The following is a 21,553-nucleotide window of genomic DNA, read 5'->3' as shown; positions in this document are numbered from 1 at the left end:
TTGGTCTTGATCTAGAACTAGATATAATATGTCTGGCTCTGGTTTGAGCACATTTTATCCTAATTTGAGCTTAGTGCTTAGCAGTTTGTTTCTAATTTATTCTAAACAAGATGGGGCTTAATGAATAGCAAAGAAAATTCCAAATTTGAATTTCCCTTTAAAAATCACTACATTTAGGCCAGGCATGGTGGCTCACGCCTGTAATCCCAGCACTTTGGGAGGCTGAGGTGGGCGGATCATGAGGTCAGGAGATAGAGACCATCCTGGCTAACATGGTGAAACCCTGTCTCTGCTAAAAATACAGAAAAATTAGCTGGGCGTGGTGGCGGGTGCCTGTAGTTCCAGCTACTTGGGAGGCTGAGGCAGGAGAATGGCGTGAACCTGGGAGGCGGAGCTTGCAGTGAGCCGAGATTGCACCATTGCACTCCAGCCTGGCAACAGAGCTAGACTCCATCTCAAAAAAAAAAAAACAAACAAAAAAATCACTACATTTGGCCAGGCGCGGTGGCTCATGCCTGTAATCCCAGCACTTTGGGAGGCCAAGGTGGGCGGATCACCTGAGGTCAGGAGTTTGAGACCAGCCTGACCAACATGATGAAACCCCATCTCTACTAAAAATACAAAATTAGCCAGGCCTGGTGGCACATGCCCATAATCCCAGCTGCTTGGGAGGCTGAGGCAGGAGAATTGCTTGAACCCAAGAGGCAGAGGTTGCAGTGAGCCGAGATCACACCATTGCAATCCAGTCTGGGCAACAAGAGCGAGACTCCATCTCAAAAAACAAAAAAAAAAACCACTACATTTTAGTATACTATTGACCATTTGCCATATATTACTTTAAAAATCTATAACACACTATTTGGGCTAACTGAATTAAATGGTAGTAATATGTGGTATTACATACTTCATAAAGCAGCATTTTGGCAAGTATTTATCTGAGTGGCAAACAACTCCTAGTATAAGTGTCATGTTTAATTAAAACTTGTACTTTATTATTTAGTTCAGTTACTTTTAAATTGAATTTACTGTATATAAGTGTTGCCATAGAAAAAAATCACAGAACACTTGCCACCCATTGAAGGGGCTATACAGGGGAACTTACCAGGATCGATGAATTCAATGCCATTGCTGCTGAGGTTTAATTTCTTCAGCTCATGAACATCTTCAAATTCCTTGGGTCGAAGTTGGTTGATTTTATTGTATGACAAGTCAAGTTTAACAATATCTGGAGGGATGTTGTTTGGCACTTTTTTCAACTCTGGAAAATTTAATAATATTTACGTTATTATGCTCTTTTTGCCCCCATTTCCTCGGTCACCGTTATATCTGTGTGATTGAAGAATCAGCTCTTAAAGAGAAGGGGTAAAGGGATATCTAAAGCCAAAGAAATTCAGTATGAAACAAGCCTTAGCATACGCTAAATTCCATCAAAGCCCAGCAAAGCCTACAGTGACTTCCCATCTAATTGTGATGAAAGCCAGAGTCCTCACTAAGGCCCTGTAAAGCCATTAAGACCTGTAGGTCATCCTTGTCACCAAAGTCAGCACCTCCTAGGTTCTAGAAAGCAGCCTGTTTATCAGGACTTGCTTATTGAACCCACATCTGCTGGGCTGGACATGAGGGTGGATGACAGAGCAACCATTTTAGGGCAAGCTAAAGTGGGTTAACCACAAATAAATGGGTAGAAAAAAATGTTTATGAGAACACCCTGACACTAGGCCTAGGCAATGTGGCAGATCTGTGGGTGCTGGAAAAAGAATATAAACTGCAGAATCCATTTTGGGATTGTCAGCAGCAGTCCTGGGTAAAAATAGCATCCACAAGTAATACCAGGAAATACAAAGCAAAGGCTTTCCTAGTGTGGCTTAGAAAAACACAGGAAAATCTCATTTGCTGTGTTGATAAGTAGAAAAATTCTTTAGTTCTTTTACCTTAGAACTTGAATGAGAATTGCAAATATTGCAAATATTGATGCAAAGTGTTTGCTTTTGATAAAGAGTATATAAATATACATTTCCCCAGACCAGAAGGAGAATTTGATCAATGCCCCTATTTCTAGTCCAGGTACTATGTGGTATGCACATTTCATATATACTGCTATCCCAAATTCTTGGTAAATGCCTCAACAAATACCATATTTACTTGATTATTACCCCTTACAAGCTTGCTCCTTCTCCAGCCAAATCTTGTTGATTTTGAGGAGGAAATTAGGAAATTTCTCCAGGTAATTTCCCCATTTAGCAGGCTATATTGGTTGTCAGCAACCTCAGAACTACTCTGAAAGCTTGTAGTAGTAAGAAAAGAGACATAAATGGCCCTGTTTATTGCATATACAAAATTCTTAACTATTGTTCAAGCTGTAGTAAAATTGTGACCTTAACTTTGGAGGCAGCTAAGGGTAATTTACCTGCGTAATTCTCCCCCATCTGATGTTAGAAGTAAAATAACTCCTTAAAAATGGTAAACTATTCTGGTCAATGTGAAGCTAAAGCAGTTTAAAAACTCTGACTTTCACGTATTCTTGGCAAATCCGTTTACCTCAATATGGCATAAATATGCCTTTCAATTAGTCTCACATTTATTCCCTTTGAAACACTAGGATTTCTTGGCAAAGTACCTGTTTCTCAGTGAATAAAGCTATTATTTCTTTTTCTTGCCATTAGATATTTAAGGCAAAAATACATAGTGATCATTGAGGTCTGTGTGGTTGAATGGGCACATATTAGGTCCCCTACACACACCATCTGACTCATTGCAAGTCAGCTGGGCAAGTCTCAACTCCGAGTTGGGGAATCTGTATGCAAGTTCTCTATGTGTGACCATGTATATGTGGTATACTTGTACAGAGCCTCAGGTTGTCACACTTCAATTCTAGCCATGATTTTTAACTTCTGTGTATTTTCACTTTCAATGGTTGCTTAAATTACTGCTTTGAAAGAATAAAGAAGAGCAGTCCAGTTATCATCATCAATCTAAAGCACATGGCTCTGTGGCAGGCACTACCAAAGGGAATTTAATAAATAAGACTCTTCCCTTTGAATTTATGGGAATCAGCAATATAACAAAAAATGTAAAGTAAATGATGAAATGAATCACTAGATTTATATAAACCACAGTGAAAGCCATTTGTACTGATAGTATTAAAAGACAAAGCTACCCTTCATTTTTTTTTTTTTTCTTTGAGACAGAGTCTTGCTCTGTCGCCCAGGCTGGAGTGCAGTGGCATGATCTCAGCTCACTGCAACCTCTGCCTCCAGAGTTCAAGCGATTCTCATGGCTCAGCCTCCCAAGTAGCTGGGATTACAGGTGCCTGCCACCATGCCTGGCTATTTTTTTTATTTTTATTTTTAGTAGAGATGGGGTTTCAACTTTTTGGCCAGGCTGGTTTTGAACTCCTGACCTCAAGTGTCCCACCTGCCTCGGCCTCCCAAAGTGCTGGGATTATAGGCGTGAGCCACTGCACCTGGCCTACCCTTAGTCTTATAATCTAAAATAATAGGCTGTGAATTACACAGTCATTAACACTTGGAGGAACTTAAGTTGTTCTTTGATGACCCAGTATTATATATACTAAGTGTGTATGTCATGAAACCTTATTTATATTGTGTTTCAGTAAATAATGTGTATTTTTAAAGCAGGGGGTATGAATTTATGGGGCATTTCTGGAAGGTTGTGTTTACACAACAATAAGTTGAAGAAAGCAATAAAAATGTACTTATTTTTATAAGCTGATGTTTTTCAAGAGAAAAATATGGGAAAAAAGGAAAAAAACACAAAAGCAGAAATAGGCTCATTGGGGGAGGGAATGGCCCAAGAACGTAAAAGCAGTGAAAAAGAGACATTTCCTCACGTTATCCCTTCTTAGAACACAGTGTAGTCTCGTTGTAGAAGTTTTAAATCTTGTATAGATGGTATTTTCTCAGATAATTAATAAACTTAATACTATTTACTTTTCTCATTTACACCTGATACAGCAAGTGCAAATTCACTGTAGCTTGAGGTTAGAGCCTCAGCAATATCAAGTATTCTAACTAAAATCTAGGAGAGTAGCTTTGTATTAGTATTAAAAATATATAATTCCAGTTTTCAATCTAAGCACCACAAAGGAAATTCTAATAAACATGCTCTTCAGCATGAAGCACTAAGGGCTCACCATAACAATATCCGGGAAATTCTACCCACTCTGGCTATAGAAAAACTACATTTACTTACTCTTCGAAATTATCTAATGGTTGCATTGCTGAGGCAGCTGATTGTTTGAATATGCTCAGATTAATTCTGGAAGATTGCAGGGTGAAGTAGAGAGCTCATAGGCTCTGGCTCAGATAGACCAAGATTCACTTCTTAGCTTTGCTACTTACCTGTGAGATCCATGGTCAAGTGACTGAACCTCTTTGAGGCTCATTTTCCTCATCTGTAAATGGGAATGTTACTATCTTCCTGGAAGTTGTACACAGCATGCGTGTGTGGGTACCTGGAGCCTAGAATGGCATGTCCGAGGTTATGAAGCTGTATGTAACTGCTCTCCTATGGCACTGAATTATATACAGTTCACAGGGTGTCTTGGTAAGCAAACCTCCCTGTGCCACATGGCTGCTGCTGTGGGATCTAACCAGGTGCCATCTTTACAGCTGGGGTGGGGGGCAGGGGAGCGGGGCAGTGGGGCAAGGCTTGAGCATGACTTTGCTGGTAAATGAGCAAATTTACTTCTGGTTCAGGTTGGCTGACAACATTAATAAATTCCTGCCTAACATTCTCTCGAGAGGAGCCACGGCCTCCTCTCTGAACTTCCCCTTTCTCTTGCCCTTAAAGAAACAAAACATAGCAAAATTTCCCAAAATAAGTGGAAGAAATGATACTGTGCTCTATATGAACCTCACTTAATGACATCTGGCTTTAATTTAATATTACAAATACATTATTAAACCATGCCAGAAATGAAACATATAGACATTGTTACATGGTTCGTTATTGTAGGGTAGATTAGCAGTTCCCAGACCACTCTTTGAGAACATCAATCTTCACTAACATGTCAAGAGCATTACTAAAATCTCCCGTCTGTTTTCTTAGCTCATGACTTTATCTTGCATGTGCAAATCCTGCATAATACTAGCACAAGATTGCATCGGTTGCAAAACCCAGTAATGATTTGCAGGAAGTAGGTAATATTCTAGAAAGATTTCCTTAGTCTCATAGTTCTCAGGTTAAATATTTTAAATTTAGTTCTTTAAATTTTTATTGTTTTATTCTGGGTAATTTGGAAATAATTAAGATATAGGATGTTAAGAGGCATTTATTAAAATCAGCTACTCGAGAGGCTGAGGCAGGAGAAGTGCTCGAACCCAGGAGGCGGAGGTTGCAGTGAGCCAAGATTGCGCCACTGCACTCCAGCCTGGGCATCAGAGCGAGAGTCCATCTCAAAAAAAAAAAAAAAAAAAAGGAGCATGAGCATAGGAGCATTTATTAAAACCTTGGGACTAAATGATAAGAAATACCGAAGGGCCATCACTTTCACTCTGTCTCAGAGTGCTCTCACAGTCCTGTCCTGCAGATGTTTTCTCTTTGAGGTGATCTTCTCACAGATGCACACCATGTTTTGGCTTTAATCGGTGTAAGTCAGGTTATATAGATGGCATTTGCACTTATTTTCATACCCCTTGGTTTACCTACCTAAATTAAATTGGAGTTAAGATGAAAGGAATTCCTTACAGTGACAGCTTGCGATGTGCAAATGAGTAGAACCCAAATGGCTGCCCTCCTGAGGATACCTCCTTCCCTCCTGTCATTGTCCTTTAATTACCAACTGCCTTGAGTCTGGACCCCAGAAAAACTTGTGGCAAATTCCATTGTCAATAGGGAAAGATTTCTGGTGGAAGTGACATCACGAATTCCAAGACATGGTGGGATGTAGGGAGGATTATAAGATTCAAAGAGCATTTCAAGTTATTCATGAAAATGAAAAAGTAAGAAAAGTACAAACCTTTCCTTTTGCAGTCCAGTGTTTGTATGGGAAACACATAATTGTGGCAAAAAGTTGAGTCCACCTCAGGCTTGATGACTGGGGGTCTCCCTGACACTTGGGGTTTCGGGTCCAATTGTTCCTTTTCTTCTTCATTACACAACTGTTCAGATTTTATCTGCCGCAGTTTTTTATTTTTTTGTTCTTGTGGACTTTCGCACTTGGCGTAGTTCCCCAAATTCCGGTTCCTGGGAATCTGCAACATTGAAATAAGCGTTTCTATCTCACAAGTACAGTGCCAGGGGTTGTCATAAAGACGCAGGTAGCTCAAGAGAGGTGTGTAAATGAACACTTCCTCTGTCAAGACTTTGATCTGGTTGTGCTGCAGTAAGAGGGTGGTGAGTTTGTTTAAACCAAAGAACGCCTCACTCTCAATTTTGGAGATCTCATTCTGCTGCAGATCCAGGCTTTTCAGCTTTTTAAACTTGGAAAACATGTTGTTCTTCAATATGCGGATCTTGTTTCTTGCTAGCAGCATGTGCAGCAAATCCTGAGGCCAACCAGGCAGCACATAAACTAATTTTCTTTCTTGACAATCTAAGTATTTCTCATGGAGATATGTGTACACGTCACACGGGAGGCCTGGTGCGTAGCGTTTGACCGGGTTGGAGCCTCTCCGGCCTCCACCCGCCCGGCCATGATTCACTCGGCTTCTCACAGTGCCTGGGCTTGCTTTGCGCAGCTCAGCCGCTTTGCAAAAGCAGAGCAAGATTACAATGGTAACCACACGCATCCTGACATCCAGCTGGCCCCAATTACTTCGTGTTACAGACGGAACAATGAAAGTATTCCTTTGAAATCCAAGTTTGGGTAATCTTAACTAATGCAATTCTGGAACAATGAGACCCAGCTGGGGTACGTGGAGTCCCTAGGCTGGAAGAGAAAAAAATATATATTAAAAATTAAGGCCCATTGCAAGCACTGTATTACTGACAGATAAGAACAGACTTTTTAAGGCAAAGGCCTTCTAGTTCCACAGAACAGTGACGTAGAAAGCTCCTTCCCCTCTTAGTTGCCTGGGTTAGAGGCCAAATGTTTGTGCCCTGAGTTTGAATCAAGGCTCTCTTACCTGCTTAACTGTATCAACCTGGGTCATCTTCAGCATCTGTAAAACGGGACCGAGGATACCTCCTAATATTGTTGGGAAGATAAAATAGGCTCATGTGCATAAGATGCTTCACATGGCCACCCCGGGGGAAGTAGTCACAAATGTTAGGACTCAGCATGATGAAAACTGAAGCCTGCAGTTCACCATCACATCGGATTTAAGAAATTCAAAGAATTCTCCTTCTTTTAAAAGAACACAGCCTTGAGATGCACACACAAGGGTAGGACTTGAATTGTTGTCTTCCTGAGCTTTTTTTTTTTTCTATCCTTTTCTGTCTCCCAGTCACCAACCATGTTGGGTGTGGGCTCCAGAGATGCTTGGAGTAAATGGCACTGTCCTTGTCATCTCCTGCATGTCTTGGCTCAGATGTTACCTTTTCAGTGAAAACTTCCTGTTCAGCCCTATTTTAAATCACACTTCTTCCCACTTGTTGGGTGCTCCCAATCCCTTTTCTTATTTCTTCTCCATGGCACTTACCACCATCCGTCAAAGTAGATATGGTATTTAACTTCTTTTGTTTACTGTTAGTCTCTCCCCGCTAGAAAGTAAACTCCTTAAGGGAAAATATTTGTGTCTATTTCGTTAACTGCTATATCTCCTTGATAAGTATTTGTTGAACTGATGAATTACTCTCAAATAACTATTCTGGCCAGGTGCGGTGGCTCATGCCTGTAATCCCAGCACTTTGGGAGGCTGAGGCAGTCAGTTCTCTTGAGACCAGTCTGAGCAGCATGGGGAAACCCCGTCTCTACAAAAAATACAAAAATTAGCTGGGCATGGTGGTATGCACCTGTAGTGTCAGCTACTTGGGAATGGCAGTAGGGGTTGCTGAAGTGAAAGGATCGCCTGAGCCTGGGAGGTTGAGGCTGCAGTGAGCCAACATGGTGCCACTGCACTCTAGCGTGGCTGACAGAGCAAGATCCTGTCTCAAAAAAACGAAACAAACAAACAGAATAACTATTGTATTCTGTAAGAACATTTATTTTGTAAACTTATATTGCTTGGGAAATCTATTTTCTCCTTAATAAATATTATTGAGGACTTCCAGGGTGTGCAGATTTTTAACAATTTTTTTCATTTTTTAAAGATTCTGAAAGTATTTCTAGTTTGCATATATCACTTAGGATGCAGTCCATTCTTGGCAAAGGAATAAATGTTCAGAATGGATTTATAACTACTAACATGTCTGTTGTTATTAGCATGGGGCTATGTGGTTATGAGCAGCAAATGTGTTTTCTATTTGTTGTGACAGCTTGACCACCAGAATCACCCTCTTGCCTGGAGTTTTCCTGCTTCATGGGGTCTCCACCTAGAATGCCTTCCCTTTTCTTTGCTTCAAGCCTTCCTCCCAATCACTGGTTTGTGTAGCCTCCCGAGCTGCTTCTCTTCTGTCTCAGATTTGGTGTTTTACTTACTGTCTGCTGAGATTCAGGGCACTGGTTGTGAAGCACTTTGCCATCTAGCTATTTGTATACATGTCTCATTTTTCCCTGAGAGATTATAAGCTGTGCACTGGCCTCTGGTCCCAGAGCTAGTCACTTAGCCTCTCTGGCCCTCTACTTCTCTATTTATAATTCATTATAAATTTTATGTAAGTCTGACCTAAAAAAAAATCATGTCAACTATTCTGTTTATTATTATACATGCTGAATTATTTATGATATACATGTTGAAGTATTTGGGGGGAAGTGTACTGGTGTCTGCAACTTACTTTGAAATGCATACAAAAATAAGATGATTGAGGGCTATATATAGAGATGAATGAGTGGGTGGATATGTGATAAAGCAAATACAGTAAAAGATAAATTAGAATCCAAGTAGTGGCTATATAGATATTTATTGTACAATTCTTTCCACTTTTGTGTATGTTTGAAAATGTTCATAATAAAATGTTAAATGAAAACAAAAAAATAAAAAAGCAGGCACAAAAAACCAGGTTGGTTTTCTTCAAGTGCTTTCAAGCTAAAAGCTCTAAGTATATAGTGTTTTTCCCAAAGTAATATTTTTCTCTTTTCCCCTTACTCCTATAATCCTCAAACAATAATAAACATGTCTATATATTTTAATTCTGAAGCCCAAAAAAGCCATTTTTCTGGGGAAAGAAACCATATACTTAGAACATGTTACTTGCCAAGGTTTTTGTTTGTTTTCTAATGAATACATTGCATTCAATGTAGGATAGAAAAACTTTGTTTAAACATTTGCAATATATAGTTTAGTGATGTGTAACTTATTTGATTTAGGCCACTGTAGGAACTTGCAAGAGTTGAATGTCTCTGACTGCCCAACATTCACAGTGAGTATAAGCAACCATTTTTACTGCTGTTTATATAGATTGACTTGCTACATTGGGGTGCCAATATGCAGAATAGATGCTTGTGTGCTTATTTGGGATTCAATGTGGAAAAGAGCAAACTATGTTAAACATTGACAAGAAATTTTACTCCATCTGCACAATGCTAATATTAATCATGTAGATGTATGCTCAGTGTTGGAGCCTCTGGCAAGTAGAAATTCTTCAATGACTACCCAAAATGAACTGTATTTATATTTAATGGTATGTGTGTATGAGACAGAAAAAAACTGGGCCCCAGTAGACATGATAGGCTCATTTTACCTTCATGGCTATCAACAGCTGTGCCAAAGAAGATGGAAATGAATATGTTTCCCTAGTTGCTTTCTTCCTGGTTCCTGTCTCCAGTCTTTCCCTCTGTCCCCAACCTGTCTTCCATTCTGTGAGCACTTTATACTCTTTGTAAAAGGCAGATATGACTACTTCACTCTCATCTTCCACCAGCTACACACACTGCCGTCATCTACACAGTTGGATAAAGCCAAAGCTCTTTAATATTACTCTACCTTGAAGACCCTCTGTGGTTTTGCCTCTGCCTCCCTTTCCAGCCTCACTTGCTTCAGTTTCTGTGTACACACTAATTTGCAGTGCCTACAGCTGCTGAGTTTCCTTTTCCCGCGTGCTCCAAGTTGCTCCTTGCAGTTGTGCATTTGCTCTTTGCTTAAAATGCCCTTTCCCTTTGTCCCCAAGTGGTGCTTTCCTCTTTATCAAGCTTTAAGTCTTATTATCACCTCTTCTACCAAGACATCACTGGCTCCCAGGGCTGGGTTCACTGCTGCTCCTCTAGGTTCCTATGATAAGTATCCTTAACCATAGGGTTTTGGCTTCCTTCACTAGCCTAAGAGACCCAAAGGGCAGGAGATGTGTCTTGTTCTTTGTGGTAGTCATAGCACAACAGCACGAACTTTGGCATATTATATTCAATAATATTTAGTGAATGCAACTATCTGGAGATACCAAGTAGGCAATGGACAACATTGACTAGAATTGAGATTCCATCTTGGGTTGACATCTATGTATAAGTCATAATTAACATCATAAGAGTGAATAAGATCAACTTAGAAGGTTTGAGAAGAGGAGCAGACTTAAAGTTGAGCCTTACGGAATGCTGACTTTTAGGAACAGAGGATATTCAGAAGGAATAGTAAGAGAAGTAGGTTGACAATGAAGAGGTATCACAAAATGAAAGTGAGTAAAGAGTTTCAGAAAGAACCAAAGTGAACAGGTAAGAAAAGGACTGAACAATGCATTGTAGATTTGAGAATCAGAAGGGACTGCCAATTATTGCTTCAACAGTTTCAGTGGGATATTGGAGCAGAAATCTACTTGCAGTGAATTGTGAAGTGGACAAGAGGTCAGAAGGTGAGGCATTAGGCATAAACTGATCTTTCCAGAAAAGTGTCTTAGAGAGTGGTAGAAGGAAAACAGGGGCAGGGAAATGGAAACAGGTTTATAGAGGATGATGGAGAGTCAGCTGAAGCAACTCACGGAGTAAGTCCCTAACGAGATAGGAGGGAATAGGAGGAAAAGCCTGGCTGTGGAATGCCAATCATGAGGCACCAGCTCCACCATGAAGGCCAAGCCCTCCTCGCTGGTGAAAAGACTGCATGAATTGGCCCCTCCCTGCTACCTCTCAGCCTCACTTTTACAGCCTCATCTTTCTAGTTTTTTCTTTCAAAATTCTACTCTATTTCAATACTGAACCACTTGAAGTTCCCTGTTCATGTCATGCTATTTCATTGTGTCTTTGAACTTGTTTTTCCATCTGCCTAAATGACTACCCTTCCCTCCCCACCACCCCTAGCCCAAACTGGCTAACACCTGTTCATTCTTTAACACACTCTTCAATGCTATCGGGTCTTTCCATTCTCTTTGTTTATTGACCTTTAATAAACAGCTTTATTGAGATATAATAAATTTATATTTATATTGAGATTAAATTTACCCACTTAAAGTGTACAATTTCATGGTTTTGGTATTTTTACAGAGTTGTTTGACCATCACCACAACCAACTTCGGAACATTTCCCTCACCCCTAACAGAACCCATGCCCATCAACAGTCACCCTTCATTTTCTCTCAACCCCCAGCCCTATGCAATTCTGTTCACTTTTTGACAGTTAATTTCTAACTTAATTAATTTTTTTTTTTTTTTTTGAGATGGAGTCTCACTCTGTTGCCCAGGCTGGAGTGCAGTGGCGCCATCGTGGCTCACTACAACCTCCACCTCCCAGGTTCAAGTGATTCTCCTGCCTCAGCCACCCAAGTAGCTGGGATTATAGACACGTGCCACTGCACCTGGCTAATTTTTGAATTTTTTTTGTAGAGATGGGGTTTCACCATGTTGGACAGGCTGGTCTCAAACTCCTGAGCTCAAGTGATCCACCCGCTTCGGCCTCCCAAAGTGCTGGGATTACAGGCGTGAGACACCGCGCCCAGCTGACAGAATTAATTTCTCCCTCTTCTGAGCTACATATGGTCTCAGTACTTGAACACAGATACTTCACACTGTGTATTACACTTATGTTTACATATGTATCTCCCGTTTTAGAACTGAGCACTTTGAAAATCCTCCTTTAGTAATTTTTCCCCATGAAATCCATCCCCCTATTTCCACAGTAAAACATCTTTTCAAAACATGGAAGGCATTATACACAAATAGAATGTGTACAGAAAAATGTTAAGACCCTCAGAACTCCTCCACTCCTTACCTCAACACACAGAGTCAGCATTTAAATTAGTTGTTTAATCCCTGTCCAGCAGAACATAAAGAACCACCATAGACTGTAAACTAAGCATCTTCTCAGTGGCTTGTACTTTAACATAAATAAGCTGTTCCTTTATGTTCAAAAGTACCCTTCAGGGTCGTCCGCAAGAAATGGAGGCATAGACAGACATGTCAAAGATCACATCAGAGAAAAAAATGTTCTGCTTTCTCTGGTTGCACTCTTTCTCCACTAGCAAAGTGAACGTGGGCTCCTTCATGAAGAAGGATTTTAAATCTTGACTACTACATTCTCCAGATGTCTGCCTGTCATTATAATGAAGTTGTTTGTCAAATGGATTTACTCTTTCTGTGGATGTTTTAGCACCTACTATGTTAAATGTGTTCTGCTAGGTGTTGGAGGGAATTAAAAAACTAACCATTTTTCAGTTCTTGTCTTCAGGGAGCTTCAGTTGTGTACTTGAGTAAGATATCATATTCTTTGAGTTTGGCCCTCTAATAGGGAAGTCAAAACAATGCCATCTGCGTTGAATTTGTGAACATCAAAGTCTTGTCCGATTTTGGAGTCTAATAATATACAGGGCTGATAATTTTATCCAGCTACATTTTACTATTGTTTTTCCCTTTGAGACGTAGACTGGGACACAGGCTTACATTTAAGGAGTTGGGTAACACTCATTCGAAGAGCTTTGATTTCTAAGCTTATCCTATGAAATATATTACATTCAGAAAGATTTGAGTACATTGTGGACAAATTCATAAGTCATTCTGCAATGTAGGTACTCAGTTTTTGCATTTATGTGTTCAAACATTTGGGGATTAAATCTTGAGTTCTTTTAAGTACTAAGAATGGGAGCGGTCTAATTTTGTTTGGATGTCCAAGCTTCTTTAGACAGGAAAATGCAGAGAATGGATTGCCTCCTCATCTCAAACAGAAAGTCAGATTTCTGTATGATACATAAAGCTACCCCACCTTCCTCTTCCTGGTCCCCACATTTTCATCTTTGTGGCTGCCTCTCTGAGGGTGTTTAAGTGTGCTCTTTCTCCTTTCCTTGCCCCATCTCATTTGCATTTTGCCAAGGTCTTTCAACAAGTGTATAATCACTTTGATACTTGATTGGCATGCCAAACGTTTTCAAAGACAGATTTTCATTGTGTTGAAATACAGTGCCACACGTGGTTATTCTCTAGATTCTTTTTGGAAAAATTGTACACTTTTTATCTATCCATACCTATTCAAATCCTTCATTTTGGTGATGGGGCATCTAGAAAAAATGCTGACAGCTTGAATACTGTAGTTAAGAGTAGTGTTTATCAAAAGCTCTGCACTGGCCTCTCATGCAGCGTGGGTGCATAGAACCTTCCCTATAGCAGAATCACAGAGATTTACAGCTTCAAATAGAATCTTGTGTTCTCTTTAAGGTGTGGTTTGCTGCCCCTGTAAATCAACCAATTCCTATCTGAGTGTGACAGATGCTCTGACCTGCAGGATTTTATTGTTTTAAAAATCCATGACTACTGGAAATAGTAATGAATGGAATGTTAAACCTCAATGATCCTGTTGAAAATAAGCCTTTACTATCTTTAGTGCTGTTAGGAGTGGTCATATTTCTGATGCAGAATTCTTCTCAGAACCACATCTTCTAGCCTGGTGATGATTTACCTCTTCCAGACAGATAGATACCTGCAATGGTCTATTCTTTCTGAGACTGATGTAGCGTCAAACATTGCATGCACCACTAATACTTAAACTGGCTGCCCTGTTGATGTTCCTGGGGAGATTCATCAATCATTAAATAAAAACCTGCTGCTACTCGTTGTATTTTATATAGCGTTACCTATACAAAAAGCAGCTTGTTGCAGTCAAAGCTTGCAATTCATCTGGTCTTGTAAATTTCAACTTAGAATCTGTGCTTGAAACCTCTGTTTTTCTGTCTCTCTTATTTCATGGTCCCACTACTCTCTTACTTCAGTTTTCAGCTTTCTGGGGGAAGGATGCTTGAATCTTTGAGATCCTCCCCCACCCTACTCCCAACATTGAATCTCCTGCCCAACTGGTATGTAGCCTATATTTTATTTTAGCCATCTCAAACTTACCATAAATCTGGTGAAAATCTGTTCAGCTATTTAAAATATTTAGTTAACAGAACCACAGAAGCTTAATTATACACACACATCTATGTATAAATGTATATGTGTATAAATATGGACTGTTACTAAAGTTCCATTATTGAGAGTGTTTAGTATGCCTGTCTTTCAGAATAATTTTAATAAGTTTAAAATGGATCAGTTTTTAATTGCTTTCCTGCATATGAAGAGTCAGAAGTGTTTGGCACTTTGACATGTGAGCTCAAATTTCTTGTGACAGAGTTGAACTTGCATGGGTTCACATTTTAATGAAGTGTCATTGTGATGGAATGAGACTTGATTTCCAAGGAAAGGGAAAAGGAGGGAGTAATGATGCTTTGAGCAAAAGCATTGGCTCCTATTTAATTTCATTTCAACCTAATAGCAGATAAAGAATATGAAGAAACCAACTCTTGCATGTATTTTTTTCTGGAACAGGAAGAGGGATAATAGAAAGATAATGGGGAAATTGCAAAGCCTGCTATAATTTGATAAGCGTCTTCCCTCTGTTTTTCATGCAGGATGAATCAATGAGACACATTTCTGAGGGCTGCCCGGGGGTCCTGTGTCTCAATTTGTCTAACACAACTATCACCAACAGGACGATGCGACTCCTGCCGAGGTAATGTTTGTGTTATTTGTATGACACTGAAAATAATTATGCTCCCAAAGTCTCTGGCTTGCTCTAGCATTCTGCAAGGGCAGTGCTCCCTTTATCAACACCCCACCACTGTGGCACTGCTATTCTGATAAGGGGTCTGCTGCTTTCAAGTCCCTAAGCTGGTGCCTGAACTGGTCTGCCTTGGCTAGCATTTTTGTGACTCTTACAGCAATGTGCCCAGCAGCTTGAGTTAGACTTTGCCTGCTTCTTTCTGGTCCCCCATTCTGGGCATTCAAGCTTTCTGGCCCTTACATTCCAGTCTGGTGTCTGGGACCTTTTTTTTTTTTTTTTTTTTTTTTTTTTTTTGGGACAGAGTCTTGCTCTGTCGCCCAGGCTGCAGTGCAGTGGCATGATCTTAGCTCATGGCAACCTCCGCCTCCCGGGTCCAAGCGATTCTCATGCGTCAGCCTCCTGAGTAGTTGGGATTACAGGTGCCCACCATCACGCCTGGCTATTTTTGTATTTTTAGTAGAGATGGGGTTTCTCCATGTTGGTCAGGCTGGTCTCAAACTCCTGACTTCAGGTGATCTGCCCGCCTGGGCCTCCCAAAGCGCTGGAATTACAGGCGTGAGCCACCGCACCCAGCGGACCTCTTTATAATAGAATGCCAACATCCTGATTACCAACTTTGAGCACTTTTGTCCCAGATCCCTGTTCCCATGCTCTGGCTACCTGTTGAGACTCCCACCACCTCTAGGGAGCTTGACACTGCTTGTTTTTTGACCGTTTATGGAGTGTTGACAACATTGGACGTGAATATTGCTTCTCTTTTTTGGAGGAGAAGGGACAGAATAACAAAAGAATTGACAGAATATTCAAATTTATCAAAAATTTTTCTTTTTAGTTTGTTTTCAAACAGGGTCTTACTCTGTCACCCAGGCTAGAGTGCAATGGTACAATCATGGCTTACGGCAGCCTCAATCTCCTGGGTTCAAACAATCCTCCCACCTCAGCCTCCTGAGTAGCTGGGACTACAGGAGCATGCCACCATGCCCAGCTAGTTTTTGTATTTTTCTGTAGAGATGGGGTTTCACCATGTTGCCCAGGCTGGTCTGAAACTCCTGGGCTCAAATGATCTGCCCACTTGGGCCTCCCAAAGTGCTGGCATGAGCCACCATGCCTGGCCCAATTATTCTTTATTTTCATTACAGAAAGCCAGTTAGGAAGGGTATATGATCACACTAGGAGAGATTCAAATTTGACTTTGGGAAAACATTTCTCAAATTATTGTGAAAGAATGAACTATTTTTGAGAATATAGCTTTTTTAAGCTCCTTTGAAAAATAACGGTGATGAGACATTTAGAAAAGCTTACACAGGCCGGGCACGGTGGCTCACGCCTGTAATCCCAGCACTTTGGGAGGCCGGGGCGGGTGGATCATGAGGTCAGGAGATTGAGACCACGGTGAAACCCCGTCTCTACTAAAAAATACAAAAAATTAGCCGGGTGCGGTGGTGGGTGCCTGTAGTCCCAGCTACTCGGGAGGCTGAGGCAGGAGAATGGCGTGAACCCAGGAGGCGGAGCTTGCAGTGAGCCAAGATTGCGCCACTGCACTCCAGCCTGGGCGACAGAGCGAGACCCCATCTCAAAAAAAAAAAAAAAAGAAAAGCTTACAAAGAAAATTATCGGTGATAATTTTCTTTATCTTCTGACTCTAACCATTTTCTGCACATGTGCCAGCCTAAGAAGTGGCACCATATTTTCTATTTATCCCACTAATTAAGCTGCCACATTTTTAGTCAAATCTATAAAGCTTTCCCTTTGAAATTTCTTCTGATGCTCTTACACACAGTCTTCCTCCTGCCAGGCATTTAATATACGTTTGCTTATTTTAGTGTGTTCATGTATTTTTACTTAAATATATAATCAATCTAGAATTAATCTTGATAGATGAATGAAGTGATGATCTAAATCAGGGGTCAGCAAACTACACTCCATGTGGCCCAAGGCCTGTTTTTTTGCAGTACCTAAGCTAAGCATAGTTTTACTTTTTTTTTTTTTTTTTGAGACGGAGTTTTGCTCTTGTTGCCCAGGGTGGAGTGCAATGGCGCAATCTCAGCTCACTGCAACCTTCGCCTCCCGGGTTCAAGCAATTCTCCTGCCTCAGCCTCCCAAGTAGCTGGGATTACAGGCATGTGCCACCACACCCGGCTAATTTTGTATTTTTAGTAGAGAGGGGTTTCTCTCTGTTGGTCGGGCTGGCCTCAAACTCCTGACCTTAGGTGATCCACCCTCCTTGGCCTCCCAAAGTGCTGGGATTACAAGTGTGAGCCACTGCGCCCAGCCTAGTTTTACATTTTAAATGTTGTTAAATAGGTAACCAATTATTTCAGCATCATTTATTGAATAAAATTTTTATCAAATGATGTGTGATTCCTTCTTATATATCTAAAATTCTTTTCATTTATTTATTTATTTTGAGATGGCATCTTGCTCTGTCACCCAGGCTGGAGTACAGTGGCGCAATCTTGGCTCACTACAACCTCCGCCTCCCAGGTTCAAAGCAATTCTCCTGCCTCAGCCTCCTGAGTAGCTGGGATTACAGGCACCCGCCACCACGCCTGGCCAAGTTTTTTTGTATTTTTAGTAGAGATGGGGTTTCACCATATTGGTCAGGCTGGTCTTGAACTCCTGACCTCGTGATCCGCCTGCCTCGGCCTCCCAAAGTGCTGGGATTATAAGCGTGAGCCACCGCGCCCGGCCCTAAAATTCTTATACAGGCAAGAAATACTAAAAACTCATTACTTTCTAACATTTTTCTGCATGTTACTTTATCTGTGTTCTTGTAGTTATTTATGTCCATTGTATCTCTACGGTGAAAATGCTACTGCACATTTTTTCCCAACTGTGTGTTTGGTGACCTCTCATTGATAGCTTGGAATTGGCCAATATGGAAGTATTCTATACCACGGAAAACATCAAACACTACAAATCGGGGCTTGATTTATTGTTCAGTTGATTGTTTAGACTTTAAAGTGATAGAGAACACAATGAATGAAGCAAATTAAATTTAAAAGTAGGTCATGTCTGTAGCCACGACATTGTGAAATAGCACAAAATAATGAGGAAATATTCTCTCAATACTTGAAAACTATTCTTTGATTTAGGAAAGAAGGCATTCACATCATTGACAAGCAGATTTTGGACATACCCCTTTGACATATATCACTTTGTGTCTTATTAATGTTAATAAAATAATTCATATTGGAACTGTAATCATTCTTCAATTTCTTTTGTTTTTTTAATTTTCTTTTTCTTTTTTTTTTTTGAGACGGAGTCTTGCTCTGTCGCCCAGGCTGGAGTGCAGTGGCGCGATCTCAGCTCACTGCAAGCTCCGCCTCCCGGGTTCATGCCATTCTCCTGCCTCAGCCTCCTGAGTAGCTGGGACTACAGGCGCCCACCACCACACCCAGTTAATTTTTTTTTTTTGTATTTTTAGTAGAGACAGGGTTTCACTGTGTTAGCCAGGATGGTCTCGATCTCCTGACCTCGTGATCCGCCCGCCTTGGCCTCCCAAAGTGCTGGGATTATAGGCGTGAGCCACCACGCCCAGCCATCATTCTTTAATTTCAACCATTGGTTGGCTGGCTACATTTATAAGAGTTTCATTGACAAAAGTCAATGAAAACATTGTGTGAGAATTGATTGGCTACATGGAATTAACAGTAAAGAATATGGTATGTTTTATCATTTGTAAGTTGCGTGCTACACATCCTTTATATCCGCAAAATAGTAAAATATAAAATTTTATAGTAAATGCACATACATTTATATGCATACTTTTTCTGGAAAGCCAGTCATTAGATACTTACCAGTAAACCAATAATTAAACTAGGAACTAATTTATATTTTTGCATTTGCATGATTTGATTTCTTTCCTTTTAAAAGTAATTAAAAAAATATGGTCATGAAATGACTTCTAAATAAGAATTTGGGAAAAGTTTGTATAACTTGATAAGTATTGTTTTAACTTTCTAAACCAACTATTCTATATTTGCTTTCCTCTTTCACCCAGTAATGTTTATTTATTTATTTATTTAATTTTTTTTTTTTTGAGACAGAGTCTTCCTCTGTCGCCCAGGCTGGAATGCAGTGGCACGACCTCAGCTCACTGCAGCCTCTGCCTCGCGGGCTCAAGCAAGTCTCCTGCCTCAGCCTCCTGAGTAACTGGGATTACAGGTGTCTGCCACCACACTCCGCTAATTTTTGAATTTTAGTAGAGACGAGGTTTCATCATGTTAGCCAGGCTGGTCTCAAACTCTTGACCTCAAGTGATCCACCCACCTTGGCCTCCCAAAGTGCTGGGATTACAGGCGTGAGCCACCATGCCTGGACTTGACCCAGTGATATTTAGAGCAAAATTTTTGGTTCTAAGTAGTTGAAGTTTCTTCAGTTGAGCTTCTGCTTTTAATTAGGCACTGTAGTCAAGAAATGTGGACTGAATTATTTCTACTTTTTGGAATTTATTGAGATTTCTTGGTAGACTAGTTTATAATTAATTTCCAAAAATCATCCGTGGATGCTTAAAACAGAGCTTCTTTTATTTTTTATTTTTATTTTTATTGAGATGGAATCTTGCTCTGTCGCCCAGGCTGGAGTGCAGTGGTACGATCTCGGCTCACCATAGCCTCCGCCTCCTGGGTTCAAGCAATTTTCCTGCCTCAGCCTCCCAAGTAGCTGGGACTACAGGCACTTACCACAACACCCAGCTAATTTTTGTATTTTTAGTAGAGACAGGGTTTCACCACATTGGCCAGGCTGGTCTCAAACTCCTGACCTCAGGTGATCCACCCACTTCGGCCTCCCAAAGTGCTGGGATTACAGGCATGAGCCACTGTGCCTGGCCCAGAGTTTCTTATAGAGAACAAAATTTCTGTGTGTATATACATATAAATTCTTGATACATCATTATAATAGTGATAGTTGCCTATTATGATCAAGCTTCTCTTTATTTTGATGTTATTTTACAACGTTATTAACAAAGGTTAGTAAGCATCATGTTTCATTACAGATTATAGCATTTATTCACATAAAATGATATTCTTTATGCTGGTTGATGTTTCTTTGCCTTGAATTCGCTTTGTTTTGAGACGGAGTCTCGCCCTGTTGCCCAGGCTGGAGTGCAATGAAGTGATCTCGGCTCACTGCAACCTCCGCCTCCTGGGCTGAAAGGATTCTCCTGCCTCAGCCTCCCGAGTAGCTGGGATTACAGGTGCCCGCCACCACGCCAGGCTAATTTTTGTATTTTTAGTAGCGACAGGGTTTCATCATGTTGGCCAGGCCGGTCTCGAACTCCTGACCTCATGATCCGCCCACCTCGGCCTCCCAAAGTGCTGGGATTACAGGTATGAGCCAACACGCCCAGCCTGAAGTTTTTAACTGTTATCAACATAGTTAACCTTTGTTTTCTTTTGCTTGTTCTTTTTGTGGAATAACTACATTTCTCTGTATTTTTAACCTTTGTGATGCGGGATTTTAGGTTTATCTTTTATATGTAGCATGTAGCTAACTTCTATTTTTAAATTCATTCTCTTTGCCTTTTTAAGAGAGCAGTTTAAAAGATCAATATTTATTGTCAAAATTGAGTGTATGGGCCATGCGTGGTGGCTTGCTGTAACCCAGCAGTTTGGGAGGCTGAAGTGGGTGGACTACTTGAGCCCAGGAGTTTGAGACCAGCCTGGGCAACATGGTAAAACTCCATCTCTACAAAAAAATACAAAAATTAGTTGGGTGTGGTGGCATGCACCTGTAGTCCCAGCTACTCAGGAGGCTGAGGTGGGAGGATCATTTGAGCACAGAGGTTGAGGCTGCAGTGAGTCATGATTGTGCTGTGACAGAGTAAGACCCTGTCTCAAGAAAAAAAAAAGTGAGTGTATGGTTTTATTTTTATCATCATGTTTTATGTTTTGATTTTTATGTTACTGCACTGTACTCAGTATTTCTGTCTTTTGCTCTGTGAACTATGTTTACTTGTATAATCTGAAGGTATTCGAAAGGTACATACACATTCTGTTGTGTATTCTAATTAGTGGCTATTGGCATGTTTTTAAAAACATACTTTAACAGGCATTTATCTAATTACCAAAGTCAAGATGAAACAATAACTTTTGACTACTCCTGTGGTACACAATGATCTAATACACTTCAGTTGTCCCTCTACTTCTCCCTTGAACTTGACACCCCTGCACACCTACTCCCCTGTATGAACACACATATTATTTGTGGTTTTTGCTAATCATTTAACTTTCTTTTTAATATCGAATTGTAGTGTTTGCACTCAATATTGTAATTATATTTATAATGAGTATGTAGTCTTAACTCTAGGCCATTCATTGATGGTCTTTTTTTCTCACAGCTTACTTATTCTTTAGCCTTTTGATTCATCTGATGATAACTGGAAATATAATTTTAAAAATCTTTTTTCAGTAAAGATGCATGAGAGTCAGATATTTTAGCCATTGATCTCTGAAAATAACTATTATCTTGGAGGATAAACAGAAACTTCTCTTCATGTATAGTTCTTGAATCATGTTCTGTATTTTATCTTTAAAACCCTAATGT

General features: G+C 40.4%; 2 protein-coding genes across 27 annotated transcripts in view; one reads left to right on the top strand and one right to left on the bottom strand.

Annotated features, from left to right (window-relative positions):
* FBXL13 (F-box and leucine rich repeat protein 13) overlaps positions 1–21,553 on the top strand; it is a 268,541-nt gene that overhangs the window by 136,078 nt on the left and 110,910 nt on the right. For all 26 annotated transcript variants that reach the window (XR_010158650.1, XR_010158651.1, XM_063814976.1 and 23 more), the window contains 2 exons: positions 9,371–9,423; positions 14,853–14,953. Coding sequence is in view for 24 of the 26 variants with exons in the window: in XM_063814976.1 (XP_063671046.1) it covers positions 9,371–9,423; positions 14,853–14,953 (154 nt within the window). In the remaining 2 variants the exon portion in view is untranslated. The remainder of the gene's footprint in view (positions 1–9,370; positions 9,424–14,852; positions 14,954–21,553) is intronic.
* The window catches only part of LRRC17 (leucine rich repeat containing 17), a 62,211-nt gene that overhangs the window by 4,536 nt on the left and 36,122 nt on the right, over positions 1–21,553 (bottom strand). The window contains exons 3-4 of the mRNA XM_001158135.6: positions 5,981–6,892; positions 1,103–1,258 (exon numbers count right to left, since the gene is read on the bottom strand). Of these exons, the coding sequence (XP_001158135.1) occupies positions 1,103–1,258; positions 5,981–6,752 (928 nt within the window). The 5' untranslated portion in view covers positions 6,753–6,892. The remainder of the gene's footprint in view (positions 1–1,102; positions 1,259–5,980; positions 6,893–21,553) is intronic.

This window comes from Pan troglodytes, chromosome 6 (genome assembly GCF_028858775.2).
Source record: "Pan troglodytes isolate AG18354 chromosome 6, NHGRI_mPanTro3-v2.0_pri, whole genome shotgun sequence".
In the NCBI taxonomy this organism is placed as follows: Eukaryota; Metazoa; Chordata; class Mammalia; order Primates; family Hominidae; genus Pan; species Pan troglodytes.
The sequence above is the reverse complement of the archived record's forward strand: the minus strand, read 5'-3'. Positions and strand labels throughout refer to the sequence as shown.